The sequence below is a fragment of the Eschrichtius robustus genome, chromosome 7, assembly GCF_028021215.1.
Source record: "Eschrichtius robustus isolate mEscRob2 chromosome 7, mEscRob2.pri, whole genome shotgun sequence".
Classification (NCBI taxonomy): domain Eukaryota; kingdom Metazoa; phylum Chordata; class Mammalia; order Artiodactyla; family Eschrichtiidae; genus Eschrichtius; species Eschrichtius robustus.
In genome coordinates, this window is record NC_090830.1 from 103,198,245 (window position 1) to 103,222,936 (window position 24,692).

The window sequence follows — 24,692 nt, forward strand, 5'->3', positions numbered from 1 at the left end:
GAAAGTGGGCATAGAGGGAACCTACCTCAACATAATAAAGGCCATATATGGCAAACCCACAGCAAACATCATTCTCAATGGTGAAAAACTGAAAGCATTTCCTCTAAGATCAGGAACGAGACAAGGATGTCCACTCTCACCACTATTATTCAACATAGTTTTGTAAGTCCTAGCCACGGCAATCAGAGAAGAAAAAGAAATAAAAGGAATACAAATTGGAAAAGAAGAAGTAACACTGTCACTGTTTGCAGATGACATGATACTATACATAGAGAATCCTAAAGATGCCACCAGAAAATTACTAGAGCTAATCAATGAATTTGGTAAAGTTGCAGGATACAAAATTAATGCACAGAAATCTCTTGCATTCCTATACACTAATGATGAAAAATCTGAAAGAGAGGAAACACTCCCATTTACCATTGCAACAAAAAGAATAAAATACCTAGGAATAAACCTACCTAGGGAGACAAAAGACCTGTATACAGAAAACTATAAGACACTGATGAAAGAAATTAAAGATGATACAAACAGATGGCGAGATATACCATGTTCTTGGATTGGAAGAATCAATATTGTGAAAATGACTATACTACCCAAAGCAATCTACAGATTCAATGCAATCCCTCTCAAACTACCACTGGCATTTTTCACAGAACTAGAACAAAAAATTTCACAATTTGTATGGAAACACAAAAGACCCTGAATAGCCAAAGCAATCTTGAGAAAGAAAAACGGAGATGGAGGAATCAGGCTCCCGGACTTCAGACTATACTACAAAGCTACAGTCATCAAAACAATATGGTACTGACACAAAAACAGAAATATAGATTAATGGAACAGCATAGAAAGCCCAGAGATAAACCCATGCACCTATGGTCAACTAATCTATGACAAAGGAGGCAAGGATATACAATGGAGAAATGACAGTCTCTTCAATACGTGGTGCTGGGAAAACTGGACAGCTACATGTAAAAGAATGAAATTAGAACACTCCCTAACACCATACACAAGAATAAACTCAAAATGGATTAGAGACCTAAATGTAAGACCGGACACCATAAATTCTTAGAGGAAAACATAGGAAGAACACTCTTTGACATAAATCACAGCAAGATCTTTTTGATCCACCTCCTAGAGCAATGGAAATAAAAACAAAAATAAACAAATGGGACCTAATGAAACTTAAAAGCCTTTGCAAAGCAAAGGAAACTACAAACAAGACAAAAAGACAACCCTCAGAATGGGAGAAAATATTTTCAAATGAATCAATGGACAAAGGATTAATCTCCAAAATATATAAACAGCTCATGCAGCTCAATATTTAAAAAACAAACAACCTAATCCAAAAATGGTTGGAAGATCTAAACAGACAGTTCTCCAAAGAAGACATACAGATGGCCAAGAAGCACATGAAAAGCTGCTCAACATCACTAATTAGTAGAGAAATGTAAATCAAAACTACAATGAGGTATCACCTCACACCAGTTAGAATGGGCATCATCAGAAAAATCTACAAACAACAAATGCTGGAGAGGGTGTGGAGAAAGGGAACCCTCTTGCACTGTTGGTGGGAATGTAAACTGATACAGCCACTAGGCAGAACAGTATGGAGGTTCCTTAACAAACTAAAAATAGAATTACCATATGACCCAGCAATCCCATTACTGGGCATATACCCAGAGAAAACCATCATTCAAAAAGACACATGCATCCCAATGTTCACTGCAGCACTATTTACAATAGCCAGGTCATGGAAGCAACCTAAATGCCCATCGACAGACGAATGGATAAAGAAGAGGTGGTACATATATACAGTGGAATATTACTCAGCTATAAAAAGGAACGAAATTGGGTCATTTGTAGAGACATGGATGAATCTAGAGACTGTCATACAGAGTGAAGTAAGTCAGAAAGAGAAAAACAAATATCGTGTATTAACGCATATATGTGGAACCTAGAAAAATGGTACAGATGAATCGGTTTGCAGGGCAGCAATTGAGACACAAATGTAGAGAACAAACGTATGGATACCAAGGGGGGAAAGCGGTGGGGGGTAGGGATGGTGGTGTGATGAATTGGGAGATTGGGATTGACATATATACACTAATATGTATAAAATGGATAACTAATAAGAACCTGCTGTATAAAAAAATAAATAAAATTCAAAAATTCAAAAAAAAACCAAAAAAGAAAAACAGAAAAAAATAAAACCACATACAGGCATCTCAAGCACATGACACCATGGTAAACGCTTTAAGAATTTATGAAACAATTTCCAGAAAACCTAGGCTCTATGAGTGCCTCCTGTTTAATATTTACAGAATCAAACTAAACACTAAGGCAACAGTCACTATGTTATCTCTTACAAGTACATTACTGCTCAGTAATCCTTTCCCAACATTCAGTCTTACCAAAAGATGATAGCTGATATCCTAGAGTGAGAAGAGAGCTTAGAATAGTCATTCTTGCTGAATAGTCCAAAAATATATGTAAAATGTTTATCTCAGTGATCTTCCCAATTCTTAGTTAAAGCAAAAGCTGTACCTTTGGCACAAATTATATCATAGGTGAAATAGTATAAATTATTTGACATTTTTTCTCATTCTCTCTCAATTTCTACCTTTTCCTTTCCTTTGGCTGCCACACACGGAAAGCACAGTGTCCAATGTCCAGCCTCTGTAGCCAGAATGAAGCAGAGAGTTCAAGGATCAGGCGTTCAAGTCAGGCAGGATAAAGAGCCAATATGAAAAACTAAGGTCCTAATAAAAAAAATTAAACACATATGAAAACCTGCATCAACCCAATTAACCATAATGCCCTGTCTTAAACTACAGGAAAGAAACATGTCATTCCCTACAAACCGCTACAGCACTTACTATACTATGTGGTGACAAGCTGAGAAATGTCTGCCTTCTGATGGCAAATTCCTCAAAAGGAAGGACTTACTTTACCCATTCTGGTTCCCTCGATGTCCACAGTGCTGAATGCAGCAGGAACCCAATAAATGCTCATTAATCAAATCAAGGAGTCACTATTTTTCTTAAAAAGTTACAAAATGGATGCAATTAATTACAGAACTGTCTTAACTACCTGTTAGGATTGTAGCAGATATATAAAGTTTGTCCTTCTGTTATTCTATGTAGAGTGACATTTATAACGTCAGACCTTCAATTAAAAGTCATTTTAGTTGCTTTATTACAGCTACAAATAAACTTTATTTGATGTAATGTAATAAAACATTTTCAAATTTAACAACATTTATCTGACCAGAAATAATCATTTAAATTATGAATATAAGTATTTACAGTCACTTTAGCAAATCTGCGGTTCAGGAATTTGTACAAGCTTTGTTGGAAAAGACAGTGCCCACCTCCCCTTTCAGAAAGGCAGACCCTTCCCCGTGTGTTGTAAGAAGCGATGTCAGTGAAAGTTGGAAGAAATCCACCATCCACGTTGGAATTCCACATTATCCTGTGAGAGAACAGCTATATATATTATAGGAAAATAATATTCTCTTTCAGTTCTCTTTTGTCAAATGAAGGTTGGTATTCATTTTGTCTCCTTAGAGGTACTCTTCTCTGATCTACTGTCTTTCTGTCCCCCTAGCTCATACATATTACACAGAACCATTTTTTAAAAAAAATACTATCTACAAAGGGATCTTTTGTTTCCTGACCTGCCCTGAACGTCTACCACTTTGGGGAGAGGGAGAGGAGAAGAACAGAATTGGCCAGGCGCACATTTGATTTAAGATACAGAGAACACAAAAACCAATCCTCCAGAAGGAACAGAATGGTATTCTGGAGGGTTCCTAACACCGGCCCAGGTGACCTCCGATGCACACAGTTTAATACAACGCTGCTCAATGAGAATTACCATGTGGATGTTCCATCTCCAGAAGCGTCACAGTCTTCCATGGAAACCCCATTATTCCCATACTTCCTCTCCCAAACCTCACAGTTAGGGACCAGCCTGTGGGCCCACTGCGCCCAGGTGTAAACAACAGTCACAAGTTCTGTGCCAACAATCATGTCACTATATGGTGTGGTGAGGTAGCCCCCGCTCTTCATCCAGGGAAAACTCCTCACAGGAGGAACTGCCCTCACCTCTCAGGATCCCCCAGAAGAAGAGCGAGTGCGAGTAAAAGCTTTATTCAGGTTTTACGATTCTCTCCATCCTGAGATGTTCCTGAGTTACACCATAACCATAACGAGAGAAGCGAGTTAACAAAGAAAGTACACTGGTGGGGACGTCACAGGGACCCTGCAAAAAAGCCAAACTGTTTGACAGGAGCTGAACAGACACTGCTCTGGGAGATCATTTGTCGTAGCTGATGACGGGGTTCTGTTTTCTAACGTGGACATGCAAGGTATTCATCTCTATGCTTACCGCAGTTTGCTGGGGAAAACACCCTTCTGTCCCACAGCAAAATACATCTGTCTCATAAATGATTCCTGAATATTCACCACAAGGCCCAGACTCAGAAGCATGGGAAGCGTGCATGGGAACTTTCTTCACTTGCACAGACTTGGACAGAAGCAAAGCACCAGAAACTGTTTCCTTTCTGGAACTCAGTTCTGTGCACGTGCTTACTGCTGAGCTGATTGGGCTGTTTTCATCTGCACACAATAGAAGTGATCCACAGGATAAAAAGGAGAGGTCACCATCCCCCTCATAATATACTTTGAACAGCAGGTATACTTTGCTGGTCACATTTTAGCCATCCCAAGAAAGGACAGAAGCCTCATTCCATTCCGAAGTCTCAGCAAATGATTTCGTTCTGTGTCCACCTCTGTCTTGCCTTGTTTATTTCATCTCCATTATTCTGCTTTTGATCATGAATCATGACTTTTTTTTCTACAGTAGTCAGAGTTTTGTCTATAAAGAGAAAGAGAGAGAGAGAGAGAGAGAAAAAGGAGGCAAGAAAATGATTTAGCAGAACTGTAAATGTGAGTTTTCATTCTGTGGTGGGTGGATTTAATTTTTACTGCATTCAGTAATTTGAATTATTTGTGGTTTCCAAGGGGTTATGAGCATCTAAGGGGAAAGAAAAAGTGCTATGGCTCTTTTCATACATTTCATAGCTTCTACAAGTTTCCAGGGCCTTAATATATTTGCAAATCAGCTCCAGATAACCCACTTTTATAATATAGCTTTAGCCCAAAATGGCTCTACTCTCAATAATCCTTGCAAAATACTACTGCACTTGCCATACTTGAAAATAATAATGTTGACTACAACGCGAGTGTTCTCCCCGTCAAACCTAGGAGGGTGCACTATAGTAAACCCTGTGTGCAGAGACTGGGAAACCCCACCTCCCTGACTTCCTTCCTCCTAGATTCACAGAAGTGCCATGAGTCATGGAGAAGTTTTGGCCAACAGCTGAGGAAGTCTCTTTCTCCTTAGTGTAGAGCCACAGTCCCTCTAGATACACACTCTCCTACCTCTGTACCATCACAGGACTCAACTTACCGAACTACATCCATGTGCATGAGAGCCAGGTCTAAGAGGGTCCAGGGCCTCTGCCTTCCCATCCCATTGAAAGTGCCCCTCTCACTTGGCTGTCAAGACTTGTCGGATGGGTTTCCCTGGTGACAGGATCAGTTTCTCCATAAGACACCATCTCTCGCTTTGTGCCTTACCCCACATGATGGTGCCTGAGGAGAAGGACCGCGCTTCAGCTCGGACCCGTGGCTCCAGGCTGCTGGGTATGTAGGAGCAGACACTGGAAAAAGGCTGTGTCCCCAGTGGGGCTCCACACTTACTCTTAGCCTGGGGCCTCTGCCTCTTCTCCCATAGAGGAGACTGCACTTCCTCTGTAGCTCACAACGGCTCATGAACTTTACTGAATCTCTCCAGGCTCCAGCACCATCTCTGAAGTCTCCCTTTCCTCACCACCCACCTGCTAGTCAACTTCCAAATGTCCAGACATCCTTGGCCTCTTTCCTAGTCTCAATGCCACCCTCCTCGTGCAGGGCCTCCTGACAGGAGACCTCACTTTTACATTGGTCTCCAACCCATTTCCTTTCTCCTACTGTGAACCCCTATTTACACTGCATACCTTGTCTCACTCCAGCTCAAAAACCTTCAGCTCTCCCCACACCCACTTCGCCTACCTGCCCTCCAAGCTGACCCCGATTTACCCAGTTTCCAGGTCCTGCTGAAGACATACCCCAGGTTCTTTATGTACCTCCATCCATTTCTGTGTCCCTCTGTCCATCCTGTCCCCTCTGCTTTGCGTAGTCCCAAACCCACCTCCGCCCCTGCCATCCCTTAATCCTACTCTTTATTTAAGACCCACCCCAAATATCACCTCCTTCATGATTTCCACCATGGATATTTTCTTTCTAAGACATCCCCCCGAGGCTTATTTTTCTCGTAGGTATGTTTGTATTGCTTCATTTTATTTTGTGCTATGTGTATTTACTGTCTACTAAGAAAACAAACAAACAAAAATATTAGAAAAAGCAAGAGAGGCCAATTGCCTGCATTTCCTACTTTAAAGAGACACCGCAAAGTTAAAATGTAGGCAACTACAAAGCATGAAGCGAACAAGCTATTATTAGTACTAACTGATGATTTAATAAAAATAAAGAGCTGAATTCCAGCTAGTGAATGATGAGGAAAATACTACTCTGGGGAAAGAAAATCCATGAAACAGCCAAATTTTTGTTTGTTTCTGTCTTTAAGACAACAACCCACCACAGATATCCAGGTGCTTGATGCTTCTTCCTAATTTCCACTGGGACCCATTTCATTTTTCTTTTTTTAATCACTGGTTTCTGTAAAGAAAAGGTAGAATCACCCTGAACTCCAAAGCTTCAGTACAAACCAGGGAGCAGCATACTGACAGAATTCATGGCAGGAACTCAAGGTTATTCCACTAGAACTGCAATTGACAGGGATTATAAGAGGCTCATTGACGAAAAGAAGGGAGAAGGGAAGGCAGAGCTACTTCAAAACAATTTCATGAAATTCTTTTAGATGGAAGTATTTTAGAAAGTGCTGTTCAATATTGTTCACAGTAATGGTGTCAAAGAACAAAAGTCATCTAAATGTGACACTTAAAAGCCATTTACGGTGATTCAAAGCAAATCCATGAGTAAAGCCATCAAATTTAAAAAAAAAAAAATCCCTGCTTCTATCACATTATCACATTTGGTTTTATATTACCAGTATTTGAATACTTGTGAAAAGGTGACAAAGACTGTAATTTAGACTAGTGAATTACAATTACCAGTGAAGTATTTATAGCCTTTTCCCTCTATTCACTCCCTACCCAAGGAAGACTCCTGAGTGCCTGCCAGACTCGTGAGCCTCTCATTATGTTGATCAAGAAAATGGGGAAATATTTGGAAGTAGCAATACACAATCCAGTAGATTGTTTTTACAGGAAAGGAGGAAAACTATTATATAGGAGAAAAAATAGAGCCAAGAAGGTGGAATTAGGGACAAAAGTAAAAGAGACTAGAACCCAAGCAGCCAGAGGGGAAGAAAAGAGCTAGAGAGATTGCAGGGAGCAGCCCGGGAGTCCCTAGGTTGGCCAAGAAGTGTGAGCGCTAGAGAGATAGGGAGGGGGAACAAAGGGTTCTAAGGTTTGCTGTGAGCTATGGACTGGACAACACATCATTCTTCCAGAGACTCCCGTAGAGTTAGGATGGCTTGGGGTTATCCAACTGGCGTTTACTTGAATGCAGCTGTGCAGAGCGTGGACCATGGTGGGAGTTCTGGTTACTAGTCTTTTACCAGCCACCACCACATCTACAGCCACCCCAGCCCCGTGGACTGTAAGCTTCCAGAGGCAAGGACTGTCACCTATTCATCCTTATATCCCAGCCATGCCTGGCGCCATGCCTTGTACACAACAAGCCCTCAAATGTTTCTGGAGAAAACAAGCCAATGAGGAGATGCCTTACTTCCAGCCTCTAGCTTCTAATTCATTCCACATGATGCCACTAAAGCAGTCTTCATGGCTTTGGTGATTCCATTTTCCTACTTGCAGAGATTCAGTTAATGGCTTCCTTCTGCCCACACTAGGGTTTCTCAACCTTAGCATTATGGACATTTGGGGCTGGGTGATTCTTTGCTCTGGGGGCCGCCTGTGTAAGCAGCATCCTCAGCCTCTACCCACCAGATGCCAGGAGGTCTTCCCCTCCCCCAGCTGTGACAACCAAAATGTCTCCAGACATTGTCAAATGTCCCCTGGGGGCAAAATCATCCCAGGTCGAGAACCACTTATCTACACTAAAAATCCCAAATTTCTGGGGCTGGAATGGAAGATCCTTCATAATTTAATTTATTCGACCTTTCCATTATGATCCCTAAATCTCCCCTACAACAATGCTTAGCTTTGGGCAGCCTGTCCTTTGCATAAGGTCCCACACTGACGCCTCTATAGCAAATGTCTCCTTCATGTGGAATGCCATCTCTAGTCTCCTTTAGTTATAAATGCTTTAACTTTCATAGATATACTCGAGCCCATATCCTTCCGGAAGTCTTCCCTGATCAGAGTTAGGGAAATCACTGAGTTATTTTCCTCTCCTTTGAATCCTATAGCTCTTCCTGTCTCCACTCTTCCTGTGTTCTCAACACAAAAAGAGTGAATGAGCATGTGCATGTTTATGTACAGTCTGTGCAATAGAAATACATGCACTAAGGCAGGAAAGACATCATGTGTTTTCTGTATCCTCCTCAATGCCTGACACAGTTATAAACAAGAATTTAAAAAGGAGTCCTCCCACATTGGAACTGAAAAGAAAGCTGCCTGGTATAGAATTTTTTAAATAGCAGCTATCCCATCTCTCTAATTAGAAACTTCCTAGAGTTAATAAATATTTAGGCCATTCATCCCAAATGATTTTAACATTCTATAATTATAAATAAGATCAATAATTATAAATTCAAACAGAGAGAGATGTAATGAGGACACAGTCATTTTCTGAGGCCAGGGGAGAGCAAACTATGACCCGTGGGCCAAATCCAGCTGGCTACTTGTTTTTGTAAATAAAGTTTTATTGGTACACCACCATACTCATTTGGCTACTTGTGTCTGGGACTGCTTGCTCACTACAAAGCCAGGAATAAGTAGTTTCAGTGGAGACCGTATGGCTAGCAAAGCCTAAAATATTTACCATCTGGCCCTTCACAGTAAAAGTTTGCTGACCCCTGTCTTAGATTAACAGGAAAATACCCAAGACTCCGCATTAGCTAAAGGCACAGAGGCAAATATCCTTGGATGTTACGTTGGCTGATTTACTTTTATAAAAGTCATAGTAGTATGGAAGTTAAAAGTACATTTAAACGCAGATGTCCTGTGCTCAAATTCAGCTCCACATGGATGACTGAAAAAATTATTTGACCTCCCCAGCAGAACGGAGATGAAGGAACCCAACCTCTCATAAAGTCATAAGGATTAAGTGACATAATTCACATGGAGTGCTCAGCATAATACATGAGAGTGAATCATCAATATATGTGGGTGACTATTATTTCAAACTGGAAAGCCTGTTTGTGTGACATTTGAAAATTAGCATTTTGTAAACTATCTGAATTATGTGTGAATTATCAGCTAAAATAATCAATAAAATTATTCTCAAGTTCTTTGACTGTATAGGAGGAAAACTAACAGAGGGGTGTTTCCTAGTTCAGGATTTCAATGGTTCTTTCCTAGTTTCTATACTGGCTACTTAACTGGACCCCCTGCCACCAGTCTTTCTATTTTATCCACCCTTCCCACTGCTGCCCGGGAGACTCTCTTCAAACGCATCTTTCAGCATGTTACTCCTGGGAACTGGAACCAGCATGCTTTTCAGCTCCTGTGCTAAACAACTCTGGGGCCAGGCAAAATCACCCAGTGCTTGTTCCAGGAAATAGTTGTTTCCAAAAGATAAGACTGAGCACCAACTAAACAAGCTTACTCATCAATAGTAAGACTATTAGACTTACTGATAGTTTGCTTATTAATACTGGCATCAAGGCGCCTGGATGGGAGGGGAGTTTGGGGGGAGAATGGATACATGTATACGTATGGCTGAGTCCCTTTGCTGTGCACCCAAAACTATCACAACATTGTTAATTGGCTATACTCCAATATAAAATAAAAAGTTAAAAAAAAAAAAAAAAGGCCCTCACTTAGTTATACCCACCAATCCAAAGCTATCATGTCATAATCTCTGCCCAGTCCTTACCAGTTCCTTACCTTAACATGACCCAGCCCAAGCTCTAGAACTCCATCAATATCCTTTGCTTATTCCCTCCATCTGAGAAACTATCAAGTCTCTGTTAAGGAGGTGTCCTCCTAAGCTGCAGTAAGTCTAATAAACTTAACTTACTTCTATTAACAAGTTTTTTCTAAATGTCTTCTTAGAGAGCTGGTGGCTAAAATCCCCAGCTCAAAACATTCAATAGCTCTTCACTCCTACAGACTCAAGTCATTTGACAAGTAGTGTTGCATAATAGCTAAGAGCACATGCATTGGAGTGATTCATACCATATCTACCACTTAGGGGCTATGTGATCTTAGGTAAGTTACTTTACGTCCCTGAGCCTCAGTTATTCTTCTGAAAATTGGGGATGCCAGAAGCACCTGCTTTACGGGTAGAATGATGTACACCATGATAGCATGTAGTAGGTGTTCAATAATTGTTAGAAATTATTACTTTTATTATCTAGTACAGTGTCAGGCACTGTACTAGATTCTGCAAACAGAAATTTGACTAAGACATAGCTCCTTCCCTGAAGGAATTTAGAATCTGGTCCTGGTGAACAAACACTAGTGGTCAACTCAGTAAGAATCTTATAGGCCTGGAAAGATCCCTGGGGATATAGGTTGCTCATTGCATATATTCTGAAACCTAAGATTGTATACTTTCTTAAAAAAAAAAAAACTAACTTTTTACTGAGAACAATTTCATATGTACCAAAGAGTGTATATAATAGAAGTAAAAATAAATACCTGTGAAGCTATTTCACAGCTCAAGAATTAGCATATCTGTAGTCTTACAACTTTGAGTTCCTAGGACAGGAAATGATGATCTCTGGTTTCCCTTATCCATATTAAGGAGATGTTTCTGCCTCCTTCATCCTGGTGATGAGTTAGAGAACAAGCTGAGTTCCTTGAGGTTTTCAGAGTCATTTGGGGTGTATCCTAGGTTGGGAGCCCCGAGAGTCTACTGTAATCCATGGGGGCGCTTCGGGACCCTGTTCCCCTGAGACAGCTGAGAGCACAGAGGTCTCCTTGGCCATCTTGATCACAAATAAAGGCAGGCTAGTATATGGAGAGTATATAGAGGCAAGACTCACATGATGTGGGATCTAGACCCAATGGTAATGCTAATCACTGTGGGATATCTCACTTGCCAGACTCAGTTACCACTTCTGTCAAATGAAGGGATTGGACAAGATGACTGAGGAAGTCCCTCTAAGCTACCACAGTCCACGGTTCTCTGGTCTATTCCAGAGAACCATGTTCAATGAAGAGGGATACCTCTTCTCTCACATCCAACACTGATCTGCTCTCTCCCTCACCAGCACCTTCTGTTTCCTCAATCCAGTTTCTTCCCCTCAGCTTTCAAACATGCAGATGTCTCCTCTACCTCAAATTTAAAACAAAATCTTCACTGGACCTGCCGACTTTGCTATATTGTCTCCTTCCTTCTTTACAATGCCAACTTCAGTCATATGTGTGTTACATGTAAAACCCATTTCCTTATCACCACTGGCCCTTTGTGGTCCTTTTTTGGATCCCAATGCCCTACTGTAATTGCTTCTTGGAAAGTTACTAGTGCCTCCCAGACAAACTCAACAACTCTCTATCAATTCCCAACTCCTAAAGATGGGTAGTACTTTCTAAAAGCTCTGTAGTTTTCAAGACTTTGCTCCATCCTGGCATCTCCCCACACAAACCACTCCATACTGCCCCACCCTCCTCGTGCAGGCCCTCCTGACAGGAGACCTCTCTTCTACATTGGTCTCCTACCCATTTCCCTTCTCCTGTTGTGAACCCCTATTTACACTGCATACCTTGTCTCACTCCAGCTCAAAAACCTTCAGCTCTCCCCCCACCCACTTTGCCTACCTGCCCTCCGAGCTGACCCCGATCTACCCAGCTTCTAGGTCCTGCTGAAGACATGCCCCAGATCCTTTATGTACCTCCATCCATTTTTGTGTCCCTCTGTTCATGCTGTCCCCTCTGCTTTGAGCAGCCCCAAACCCACCCCTCCACCCCTGCCATCCCTTAATCCTACTCTTTATTCAAGACCCACCCCAAATATCACCTCCTTCATGATTTCCACCAGTGAAGGATGAGGTCATCAAAACAGTTTTACTGGATGTAAGAGTAATAGCAACTAAAATGATAATGTTACAAGAATCAGAGCTATAAGGACCTAATGTGGATGTTATTTATGGAGAAAGGATGAAAAACATCACCGTCCTTGTCAGCACTGACATCAATTGCAATTCATCAGCGAATCAGTCTCTTCTTCCAATCCAACTAAAACCCTATCTTTGGCTTTTGGAATTCTGTTGGGTGGAAGACTAGAGTCTACAGTATTCTAAATTCAAATCTGATACGCTTAGTAGAAAATAAGCTCGCTACTGATTCTGGAAGCTTTCTACGATGTGCTTCAAAAAGGAGTCCCATATAAGGGTTGGGGGGATAGAAGGAAAACAGTGATAAATGACCTTACAGCACAAGCTCAGGTCTCTCAGGCCTCTCGGCAAGCTTCAGGGCCTCGTGCATGCCTGCAGCCGAGAGCTTCCGGTTGATATTCCGGTACTGGCACTGGAGCAGGCTGCGGTAGGTGGTCCTCAGGTCCCGGTTGAAGAAGGCGTATATAAAGGGGTTAATGAGAGAGTTTGCATAGCCCAGCCACAGAAATGTCCTCTCCACCCACAGCGGGATGCAACTGCACGCGGTGCCGCAGATGAAGGGTCTGGCCGTCGAGAGGAGGAAAAATGGCAGCCAGCACACAGTGAAGGCCCCGACGATGATCCCCAAGGTGGTGGCTGCTTTCTGTTCCCTCTTAAAGATGGAGATGTTTTTCCGTTCATGTTTGAGGAATCTCGAAAGGTTTGCACACTCCTCCACCTCCTTCTGGAGTTTCACCATGCCGTTCAGGGAGACGACGCCGTCGGGCTCCTCGGGACGCGGGAAGCCGGGGAACTTGTGTTTGGCGGCGCTCTTCCTGGCGGCCTTGTAAATCTGGTAGTACATGAAAAGCATGACGGACATGGGGATATAAAATGCCACTGCGGTGGAGTAGATCGTGTAGCCAAAATCCTGGCTGATCAAGCACACCTTGTCATCATTTACGTTCTGAGCCCAGCCGAAGAGTGGTGGTAAAGTGATGGAGGCGGACAGAAGCCAGACAGAGAGGATCATCTTGGCCATGCACTTCCCATTCTGTCTCACAGGGTACGTCAGCGGCCTCGTGATCCCAAGGTACCTGGGAGAGAAATGGAAAGAGACAACGTGACTGCCGTGATCACAGCAGATCAACTGGGGAGTACCACCAGCCAGGGACTAGGCTGTGTACCTAGTAGCTCCCTTCTTCACACAGCCCTTCCAGGTAGGCATCATTATTCCCATTTCATAGAAAGGTAAACTAAGACTCTGAGAGGTTACCTATTTTTTTTCCAGGTCACACAGTCAGCCAAAGGCACTGCCAGCATTCAGCCGAAGAGCCCTCTGCCTGTAATGCTAGTCTATGCTCTTTTCATACCTTGTAGCTTCTCACAGTCTGTGTAGTCAATGAACTACAGATTCAACATATGCCTTCCCTCCCCATGACCACTGCCACTGAAATCAGCCAGGAACAAAATGTCAAGCCTGATGGGATGTTGTGATGCATCCTCACGAGTTAGCCAAGCTCTACCACACTCAGATATTACACACCCACTGATCTCCTCTGTGGTCTTAATTCAGGCCAGCTCTGAATTCATTTTCACTTCCCCTTTGCACTGAAATGAAAGCACTTCTTTACGATCTTTACGAGAGCTGTGAGATATTTAGGAAATCCTAGGGTTTTGGAATGGAAAGTACCAAGTGATCATTTTTTTATCCCCAGAAAATTCTCACGCAAGAGTAATGTCCAAGGAACAATCCGTAAAATAAAAACAGCCTGCCGCATCTCTCCAGTTCTAAGGAGGATCACAAGGAAGGGCATAATTCTGAAAAATACTAGGCAAATTCTGTGCTTAGTTCTATATAGAGAATAAATATTTCTCTGTCTCTGTTATCAAGGATTTATAATGCAAAAGAGACTCAGCAAACAGAGAAAACATAGTTAGCAAGATGTTCTGTCAAATGCTTGGTAGTTTTCAGCTTTCCAAATTTGTTTTCTCCTCTGTATTTAATAGTCTTAGCTTCTATTTGAGGGAGGATTCAAAGAGCACTTGAGAAGCTAAGATAGGTAAAAGCCGGCCATTTTGTTGGTTTTCTACTTCATTTATGTACATAAAAGATACACTCGTGAAATATGAAAAGTTATTTTCTGAAAGTAGGTCACTTGGTGGTTTGGAATTTAAAAAATAATTATTTTTGTGATAGAAATAGCCTCACATGTTACGTTTGAATTATTTCACAGAAGTCGCAAATCATGCTTTCACAATGAAAATTAGCATCAATGCAACACTTACAACAAGGCAAAATTGAAATACAGTAAAAAAAAAGAATAAGCCAGATTTGCTTATTCAGTGTGAATATTCATTCCATCCTTCAACAAATATCAATAGAGTTCCTTCTATATGCCAGATGCCGTTTTAAATGTTGGGAATACGGCAGTGAACAAAAGAAACAAAAATCGTGAATGCAGGCACATGGGGAAATCGTGCAGGGGGTGAATGGGAGGACTGAGCCTCGTGGTAATGTTGAAGGGACTTCTGATCCCTCCTCCCAAGGATGCAGGCGCTAGTGGTACCAGTTCTTCATTTCACCTCTGCCTTCCCTTGTCCTTGATAAAGCTGACCCACAAGCACTATCTCTAGGTTTTTCAGCTGTAAATAGGATTATGTTTTGGTTCCTGGATAGAATGAAGGACGAGAAAGAGGGAGGTTCTCCTGAGAACTCAAGAATAAGAGCTGAAAAGGAAGGGAAAAGAGAAAAGGAAGGGGGAAGGAGGGAGCAAGGGAAGAAGAGGGGAAAGATAGAGAGAAGGGAAGTGTGAAGTAGCCTCGACCTTATGTGGAATTGTCAAATTATCTGAGTTTTAAGCTATGGGAGAAAAAAAAAAAAATTAAGGAAAAAAAAAAAAAAGGTAGATGAGGAAAGCCCTGAAGAAGGGTGTTAGAACTGACTGTGCGCTCACAGTTAAGCTCCTCCCTGCCCTGAGGCTGAATGCAGAGCTTCCCCCAACACCCCCCCAAAAAAACAAACTCCCCTTCTTTGCTTTGGTTCAGGAGCTCTCTCCAAGTTTTTCCTGCTGGAACTCCTTTGCAAACCTCTCTTTTTGGACCTAGTCCTTGCTCTCTATCAACTCCTGTGAATGGAGTCTTTGGGCTCCTTCCCAGATTCCCCAGGCAGCCTTTGCCAGGGACTGGACTTTGATTATTTTCTCCCTTTGCCTGTAGCCACAGGCATAAACTGCTTGTTCCCAAGCCTGGACCTGGCTTCCAGGATATTGTACCAACCCAGGTTGGAGGTCCAATGACAGAGATTAGTTCATATAGTTTCCTAGGTGGCCACCAGATGGCATTGTCAGACCATCTTACACCTACTTACTGGGGGGTTGGGATGGTAGGTAGAGCAATACTGTAGGTGTTTGTTGGAAGGAGGATTACTCATGACAAGAAAAGAAATTATATTGTATTTGGGGGGGGGGTCATACAAAAAATTAGCAAGCCTGGAACTCACAACCTGGTAAACTCCAATTCTTGAGGAAGTCAGTTCCGTTTTTCCCTTCCATCCTTCACATTTTCATTACTTAAATAGGGACTTATATCTTCAGGCTTAATTAAATCTAGCCTCTCTCCTGCTCACATAAGTAATATCAAATCTACAAAGGTTAATCCTGAGAGATTAATTAATTGAGTATCAAAGGACACCTCAGAGTATTAAATAATCTCATAAGAACGACATACTTATTCATCCTAATATATTTAGTCTGACTTACATTACGTTTCAGTGATGAGGACTCAGTCCTTCCTGGATATACAAATTATATTCCATAAACTCCCCTATTTTAGGCTCCATTCTCTAACGGCCTCAAGTAATGTCTTACAGTAAGGGAATTATATTTTCTTCTTTAGTCTCCTGGGTACCACCTGGGACTTTTGAAGGCTAAAATCAACCAAAAGATGATCAGAAAAAAATATGAGTGCTCATTAAAGTGTCTGGAAATAAAATAAATAAACAAAAGTCAACAACTTTCTAAAAAAGGATTAACAATCAGAAAATATCATGGAAGAAAATAATTTCATTCACAGCAACAATCAAAAAATTAAAATGTCTAGAAAAATCTTTTTAAATGACCAGGGCCTATACAAAGAAAACATAAAATGATACCGAGAGACCTAAGAGAACGCCTGAATCTATGAGAAAAAAAAATTTTAATAAGAAAATCTAGTATTATAAAAGTGCCAATTTTCCCTTAATTAATATAAAAATATATAACTCTAGCTGAAAATCTTAGCATTTCTTTTGTTAGTTCAACCAAATGATTTTTAAGTTCATCACGTAAATAAGCAAAAATAGACAAAATCTGAAAACGATGAAAAATGAAGGGATACTTATAAAAAAAAGTATAAAGCCACAGAAATAAAAATTCAATAATAATTATTCAGAAATAGACAGATCGATAGAACAAAATAGATCCCAGAAGTATATTCAAATATATAAGGGAATTTAATATCAGAAAGTAAGTCATTTTAAATCAGAGTAAAAGATTAGATATTCATGAAGTCTGACAACTGGCTAGCAATTGGGGTAAAAATAAATCTGAATTATCTTTCTCCTTATTCAAAAATAAATCCCAGATGGATCAAAGATTATCACGTAAAAAAATTAAACCCTAAGACTACTATGAGGAAATATGGGTATATCTGCAATCTGGCCAAAGGCCATTGTTAACCATGATACAGAAGCTTGAAACTATCAAATGATGCATTGATAAATTTTTGACAAAAATTTTATTAAAAAATAAATAAATAAATGGCATTTAGTTTAATTTAAAAATCACTACGTACAGAATTAAGTCAAATGACAAACTTGCAGTACAAATAACAATATCTCAACATTCACAGATCTCTTACAAGTCAGTAAGAAAAAGACAACCATCTCAACAAAAATAGTGAAGCGATTAAACAAAAAAGAAATAAGAATATCCAATAAGCACTCGGAAATATGTACAACTTCATTAATAATTAAAGATATACAAATTTTAAAATAAGGACAAGTGCTCTATCATTTTGCTAACGGGAGTTTCAACTGAGATAACAGTTTTGGAGGGCAGTTTGGTAATTAATATACATTAACATTTGCCTTTTGGCTCAGTCAGGTTTCTAGGAATTTGTCTTGGGAATATAATTGTACAGGTGCAAAATGATTAACGTGCAAGGAAGGATGTTAACTAAACATATAATAGAGGAGAAAAGAGATGCAATCTAAATATCTATCAACAGATTAAAGTATAGTGTGTGTGTGTGTGTGTGTGTGTGTGTGTGTGTGTGTGTATCATGTAACCATTAAAAATTATGAAGTATCTATCTATTTACTGATATGAAAACAACCCAACCAAAAGTAGATAGAAAACAATGACTAGCCCTAAAGGACAAGTAACAGAATATCATATATTCTATTAATCTGTTTATGTAAAACTAGGTGGTTGTATGAGTGTGTGTGCATGTGTATATACTGAGATGTCTCGAAAAATATCCACCAAAATATTAATAGCAATTTTATCTGAGTTGTAGAGATTCGATTAGTTTTAAATTTGTTCTCTGTTTTCTTATGCACAATTTTTTAACTGTATATAATTTTTAAAAAACCACTTTAATTCTAAGAACAAAATGAAAGATTTAAGATGATTCTGTGATTCCTAAGTCACGTAAGTGATTTTGGCAACAGAGATGATCTGGTGCATAAAATCTTTAAGAAGCTGATAATTAAATCTTAGATAGTTTTATTCAGTTAGCTTTTCAAAAGTGTTTTATTACATTCATAAGTTCACACAAAGAAAACAGAACTCATTGGCATTTAAAATCCCATAATTACTATACAAAGTAATATTGGTATTCAGGGAAGTGTTTGTCCAAATTACAAATTCATTCTCCCCAATCTTGTATAGTATAAATCTTACCTTTCGGGGTGGGGAGGGGCGGGGGGAAGCAACCTAGATTGATTCTAAATATTCCCTAATATGCATGGTTAACATTTGTCACACCAGCATTTTATGCTCACTGTTAATTAGAAAGCGGGGTGCTTATAAAGCCTTCAGAATTTTACTTTAAAATGCATACAAATGTGTAAGTACAGTAAATCTCAGAGACAAAGGCACCAAAGTATTATATAATTGAAAAATGTATGCAGCTCACATTAAGGGTTCCATTATAGTGGGGGTTTAGAGAAAAAGAGGATTAGGGAGTTAAAACACACATGGAGAGGGACTGGAAAGCAAATTAACTCGCTGCCTGTCTTCTATCCTAACTGTATAGAAATGATAGATAATGGTTCTTTAATTAAATGGCTTCTCCTGAGTTTTGTTGCTATAGAATAATACTTCACGGGATAAAGGAAACTGGGGAGAATTACTCTGAAATATAGTGTTTTGGGGAATGTTAGGCTTAAAAAAGGTTTGCACACTTAGAATCTCTCTTCCATGAGACCTCCTCCCTTACAGTAGGTGAAATTCACTGCAATCTCCAGCCTACATCAGTGGTTCCCGAAATTATCAGATTATCAGACTCACCAAGAATCTTTTGAAACATACAGACTCTGGGGCCACCATCCACAGATTCTCTTTCGAGGTCTGGAGACTCAGAGTTCTGTATTTAGGACTGATGATTCTGGTTCCTTACCCCATGCACTTTTAGGGTAACTTTCCTTCATTCGATTACAAAGACCTTACACTTCAATACAGAATACGAAATTCAAATACAAAGACTTTACATACAATACACTTATTGTATGAAGGACTTTACTTTTACTTTTCGTATTTCATCTCAATGGTGTGCTTCCAGTTTGGCCTAACAAAAGCGTCACGAATCATATTTCCAATATCTCAGTTACGAGTTCTATCTTTCAGAACTGTGCTAAATGCAAATGAGGCAAGCATGGTTTTTATGTCTTCATCAAGTTGTAGATTTGTTTAAATGCGTTAATACACAGTAGGGTTTCATAAACCTTTCTGACAGTAAGAAATAAGAATATTTTTACAACAAGAAATCCATTTCCCACAGTCGCTCAGTGCAAGTATATATATTTATGTATACAAATAAGGAATTGATACATACATATGGGTGTACATCTATGAAGGTACATAGATACAGGTGCATATATTTATACATATGAAACGGAAACAAAGTTTCATATGTATAAATATATACCATACTCACCAATACAACTTGCAATTCACTCTCTTCTACTGCATCCTACTCTACACTTCAGAGTTTTTAAATGCTGGTCTTAATGCACTAATTTGAGTTCATGACCCAATAATGGAGCCTGATCCAAAGTTTGAAAATTACTGGCCTTCAATAAACACATGGAAAGGTATTAAACATCAGGAGTCATGAGGGAAACGCAAATTGAAAACACACTGAGATAATACCAACATACATCAGACTGGTTAAAATTTAAAATAATGATGATGGTGACAATAAGAGTAAGAATAATAAATTATAATGCCAAGTGTTTTGTGAAGATACGGAGCAACTTTAATTGTCATGCACTGCTGCTGGGAGTGTAACCTGATGTAACTTTGGGAAACCATTTCTGAACACCTACTGAAGCTGAAAAAAACAAAAAACCAAAAAGCAATACATATATTTTTTTTTCTGTGACCCAGCAATTCTTCTACGTATACAATGAACATTCATCAGAATACATGTATAAGAATGTTCAAAGCAGTGCTAATGGTAATCACCCCAAATAAAACCAACCCATTCTACAAGAATAAAATAAGTACAATTCTGCAACAGTAGAATGGGTACATGAATTGTGGTACGTTTACACAGCAAATTCTATAAAATAACAAGAATGAACCAACTACTGCATCAACATGGATGACTCTCACAAACGTAACACTGAGCTAAAGAAGCCAAAACCGAAAGAGAACACAATGTCCCAAAACAGGCAAAACTAACCTATGGTGATAGAAGCCAGAAGAGTCGTTGCCTTGAGGGCAGAGGGCATGTTCTGGAAATGTTCTATTTCTTTATCTGGGTGTGTACATAGATATGTTCACTTTGTAGAAATTAAGTGAGCTGTGCAGTTAGGACCTGTGTAATGTTCAGAATATATACAAATAAAGTTAATTTTTAAAATAAAATTTTAAAAAACACCATGGACTTAACATATGCCATTGAACTGGATGTTGATCTGTTCTCTAAAACTTTTTTTTTTAATTTTTATTGGAGTATAGTTGATTTAGTTGAGTATGTTGTGTTAGTCTCAGTTGCACAGTAAAGTGAATCAGTTATACATATACATATATCCACTCTTTTTTAGATTATTTTTCCATATAGGTCATTACAGAGTATTGAGTAGAGCTCCCCGTGCTATACAGTAGGTCCTTATAAGTTATCTATTTCATCACCTGGATACCAAAACCAGACAAAGATACCACAAAAAAAGAAAATTACCGGTCAATATCACTGACGAACGTTGAAGCAAAAATCCTCAACAAAGTGCTAGCAAACGGAACCCAACAACACATTAAAAGGATCATACACCATGATCAAGTGGGATAAAACTATTTTCAAAATGGGGTTCCACTATACTTTTAAACCATTTTCATCAGTGTGTCCAAGCTGTAATTATAGATAAAACCAGTTAACAATCTAAAATCCCTATTCTGACCTCAGTGTTGAGGAAGAGAAGTGGGCAGAGGAGCGGGGACAAAAATAACAAAATTCAACAAAATTTGGAAAGCATAACAAAAGCTTCCTCTTTGAAAAAGTAAATTATGAAACAAGAAATGAGCTTTTCCCTTTAGGGAGAGAATCAGAATTAATTAAAATAAAGCAAATCGCTTAAAAGGACTTTAAAAATATTCATATATTGTTGCTACCTAATTAATGACCACAATTTAGTGACTTGACACCAATCCTGTAGGTGTCCTCACAGTTCTGTAGGTCAAAAGTCTGGACACAGCACAACTGAGTTCTCTACTCAGGGTCTCACCAGGCTGAAATCAAGGTGTTGGCCAGGGCTGAGGTGTCACGTGAGGCTCAGAGTACTCTTCCAAGCACATGTGTTTGTTGGCAGAATTCATTTTCCTGTAGCTACAGAACTCACAGAGGTTACCGCCTTCAAGCATCGGCTGCAGTTCTCAACCTCTCTGATCTTTAGACCCTCTTTGAAAAGCGCTCACCTGATTAGATCAGGCCCATTGACATTCAAGGCGAAGGAAGTATACAGAGCATGCACACTCGGGAAGGGGAATCTCAGGGCCATCTTAGAACTCTGCCTACCACAGACACTTGGTCATAACAGAAGCTAAGGAGACAGAAAGTATCCCACCAAGGGAGCTCAGCAAAGACCTATTTGCTACCTACTCAAGTTGAGACAAGGCTTCCAGTGAGACTAATGTTGTCTGCACTCTGTCATAAGGCAATGGTTTTTCTGCTGAACTTTTCTGTCGTTTAATGCAAAAACATAAGGGTCCTCTTACTGTCCACTTGGTTTTTTAGTCACCTATTATGTAAAACTCTTTATGTCTATTAAAAACTATCAAAGCAGTGTTTTTAGGTAATTACAGAAAGTCATGAAAATGAACAATATAGGAGATCACTAGTGACCCCTACATTATGCCTGGTGTTAATCACTGCAGTTGTATCTGAACTTACAACAGACTCTGAATTTTCCCACCACAGAATTTTTCCACTCAGAGAAACAGAGAAATGGCAAGGCAAAGAGTGAGCCCCAAATTTACCAACAACAATAAAACAAAGGAATGGGGCATAAAAGCTTAGCTAAAAAGTTCAAAGATTACAGGAAGTGAAAAAAATATATATATATATTTTTTCTGTCGTATGATTGTACTAAGGGGCTTCTAATCCCACCTCACCCCCAGAAGCAGTACTGAAGAAAGAGGGTAAGTGAATAAAATCCTTAAAATTCGGACTACTACCCTCTTATTTGGAGAGAAGCAAACTGAGGTGGTAAGAAGCCAGCCTGAAAAAAAGTAATGAAAAACCATCGTGAACAGAAGCCCCAACATACCATTTCAGCAAAGGTAGGAAGGGCCACCAGAATTTGCTCTCTTTTAGGACACTGGGCTGAACCGGGATACACCAAGGTCCACAAGGGGTAACCCTCAGCTTAGTGGAAAGTACTCAAGTACAGGACATTGAATGAGAACTCAGAAAAAAGAACAGTCCTCCATTAAAGGCTACACTCAGCTGCAGTGAAGTCTACACCCTTCCCTTCCTCCAGCCCTGCACCTTCAGGCTACGGAGAAGTAGATACAATAAAACAGTAGCCTAAAGAATAAAATTAACTGATATCAAATAGGGCTGAATATCAAGAAGAATTCAACCACACTATGTCAGAACAAACATTAAGCTTTACATAACCCATGAATGAGCAAGATGGGAAAAAAAATGATATAGTATCTATACCAACATGCTATAAAAATAACCCCGGTGAAAGAAGCAACTGAATATGCATAAGACTATTGAAGAACAAAGTTCAAAAAGAAAACACAACCCTCAGAAGAGAAGCAGTTTTCCTACAAACACTTTTCACTGTGAAGGACCTTAACAAGTGTATGTTATCACTACAGTAGAGGCTCAAAGATGAGATGTTAAAACAACAGAACAAGACACAAAATGGGACTGTAGGGACTTCCCTGGTGGCGCAGTGGTTAAAAATCTGCCTGCTAATGCAGGAGTCACAGGTTCGAGCCCTGGTCCTGGTCCGGGAAGATCCCACAGGCCGCGGAGCAACTAAGCCTGCGAGCCACAACTACTGAAGCCCACGCGCCTAGAACCCGTGCCCCGCAGCAAGAGAAGCCACCACAGTGACAGGCCCGCGCACCACAACGAAGAGTAGCCTCCGCTCTCTGCAACTACAGAAAACCTGCTTGCGGTGACAAAGACCCAATGCAGCCAAACATAAATAAATAAAATAAATTAAAAAAAAAAAAAAAGGGACTGTAGAGTTAAGGAAATAAATTGAGGCCAAAACACCACCAGTGCAGATTTAACAGATAAATTAGAAGCAGCTTGGAATAGAACAGACATACCTGAAAAGCAAATCAATGGCATGAAGTAAAGGCTTGAGGTAATAACAATAAATAAAACACAGAGGGAAAAATGCATTCAAGCAATTAAAAAGAAGATAACAGTCATACAAAGAGAATGCAACCGAAACATCACTGGTGTTCCCAAAGAAAAGAAAGAACCCAACAAACATAAACAACAAAATTGAAAACAGAGGTGCAGAGGTAAGCAGAGGTACAATACATAAAAAGTATAATATAGGATATTTTCCTTAATGAACGAGCTGAATGTTATGATCCAAGGGACACATAACATAGTGGGGGAAAAAATGACAGAATTATTATCAACGAGATCTATCCAGGTAAAGTCACTGAACTTCAAAGCGCGGAAAGATGTACGCAGACATCTGAAATCAAAAAAGAAATCGAGGAACATGCAAGGGGGAAAAAAGCGAGCTGGTTCTCAAAAGCATCAATCCGTAACAGGACAAACTTAAAAAAAGTCTAGAAAGATGTGAGTGTACAATAACATTATACCTGCTAGTTAAGGTTATGAAATCAACAAGGAGACTTTCTCAAACATGAAAGAATTTGGGAGGATATAGTGCCCTTTATGGGTTTATCCCTCTTTGGGGGGAAAACCAAAATTCATCCAGCCAAAAGATGAATCAAACTGAAGAATTTAGAACCATGATTCTAAACCAAGGTCATCACTGAACCTGTTTAAATGTAGAAACTAACACCTGTGGGAATGATATTAGAAAAACAGAATGTAAATTTCACAAAGTAAAAATAATATAAACCACAAGAATCAGGAGCTGAGGGAAACAGCGTAGGATACAGTGTTAGAATTCTAACCATGTCAACTTTCACAGTGGGGAACAATTGATACTGTCTAAAATTTTAATATATACTTTATGTAAATCCAATTTCTCGCTGGTTTTCATATTTTCCCCATGACCTTCATACAATCTTTTAGGAACTACTAGCTCTAAAATTAATAGCTCTTACTTGAAGTTCTTCCTTCTTTTTCATTTTTCTTCTTTTAAATTCAAGTAAACTCAGTTTCAATATTTCATGAAAATAACATGTATAGTGTGATCTCATTCTTATAAGTTTTTATCTATCAACTTTCTATCTACCTGCCTGTAGAGTCAGCCAACCAGCCAGTCAGCCATCTTTCTAAGTGGACATAAGCACAAAGAGACATCTAAAATGATGCTCACCAAATGTTATCATGGGTTTTTTTCTCTGCACAGGGAGAGTTTAGATGATTTGTTGTTTTATTTGTATTTTTTACAATTGCTT

The 24,692-nt window shown here is 39.6% G+C and overlaps 1 protein-coding gene across 3 annotated transcripts in view; it reads right to left on the reverse strand.

Annotated features, from left to right (window-relative positions):
* Positions 1–3,270: 3,270 nt before the first annotated feature.
* Positions 3,271–24,692, reverse strand: part of HTR7 (5-hydroxytryptamine receptor 7) — a 93,185-nt gene continuing 71,763 nt past the window's right edge. The window contains exons 2-3 of one of the 3 annotated variants that reach the window (XM_068548966.1): positions 12,693–13,451; positions 3,271–4,881 (exon numbers count right to left, since the gene is read on the reverse strand). In XM_068548966.1, coding sequence (XP_068405067.1) covers positions 4,839–4,881; positions 12,693–13,451 — 802 coding nt within the window. In that variant the 3' untranslated portion in view covers positions 3,271–4,838. Of the gene's footprint in view, positions 4,882–5,506; positions 5,592–12,687; positions 13,452–24,692 lie in introns of those variants that run through there. The other 2 variants (XM_068548967.1, XM_068548965.1) reach the window with 2 other exon arrangements.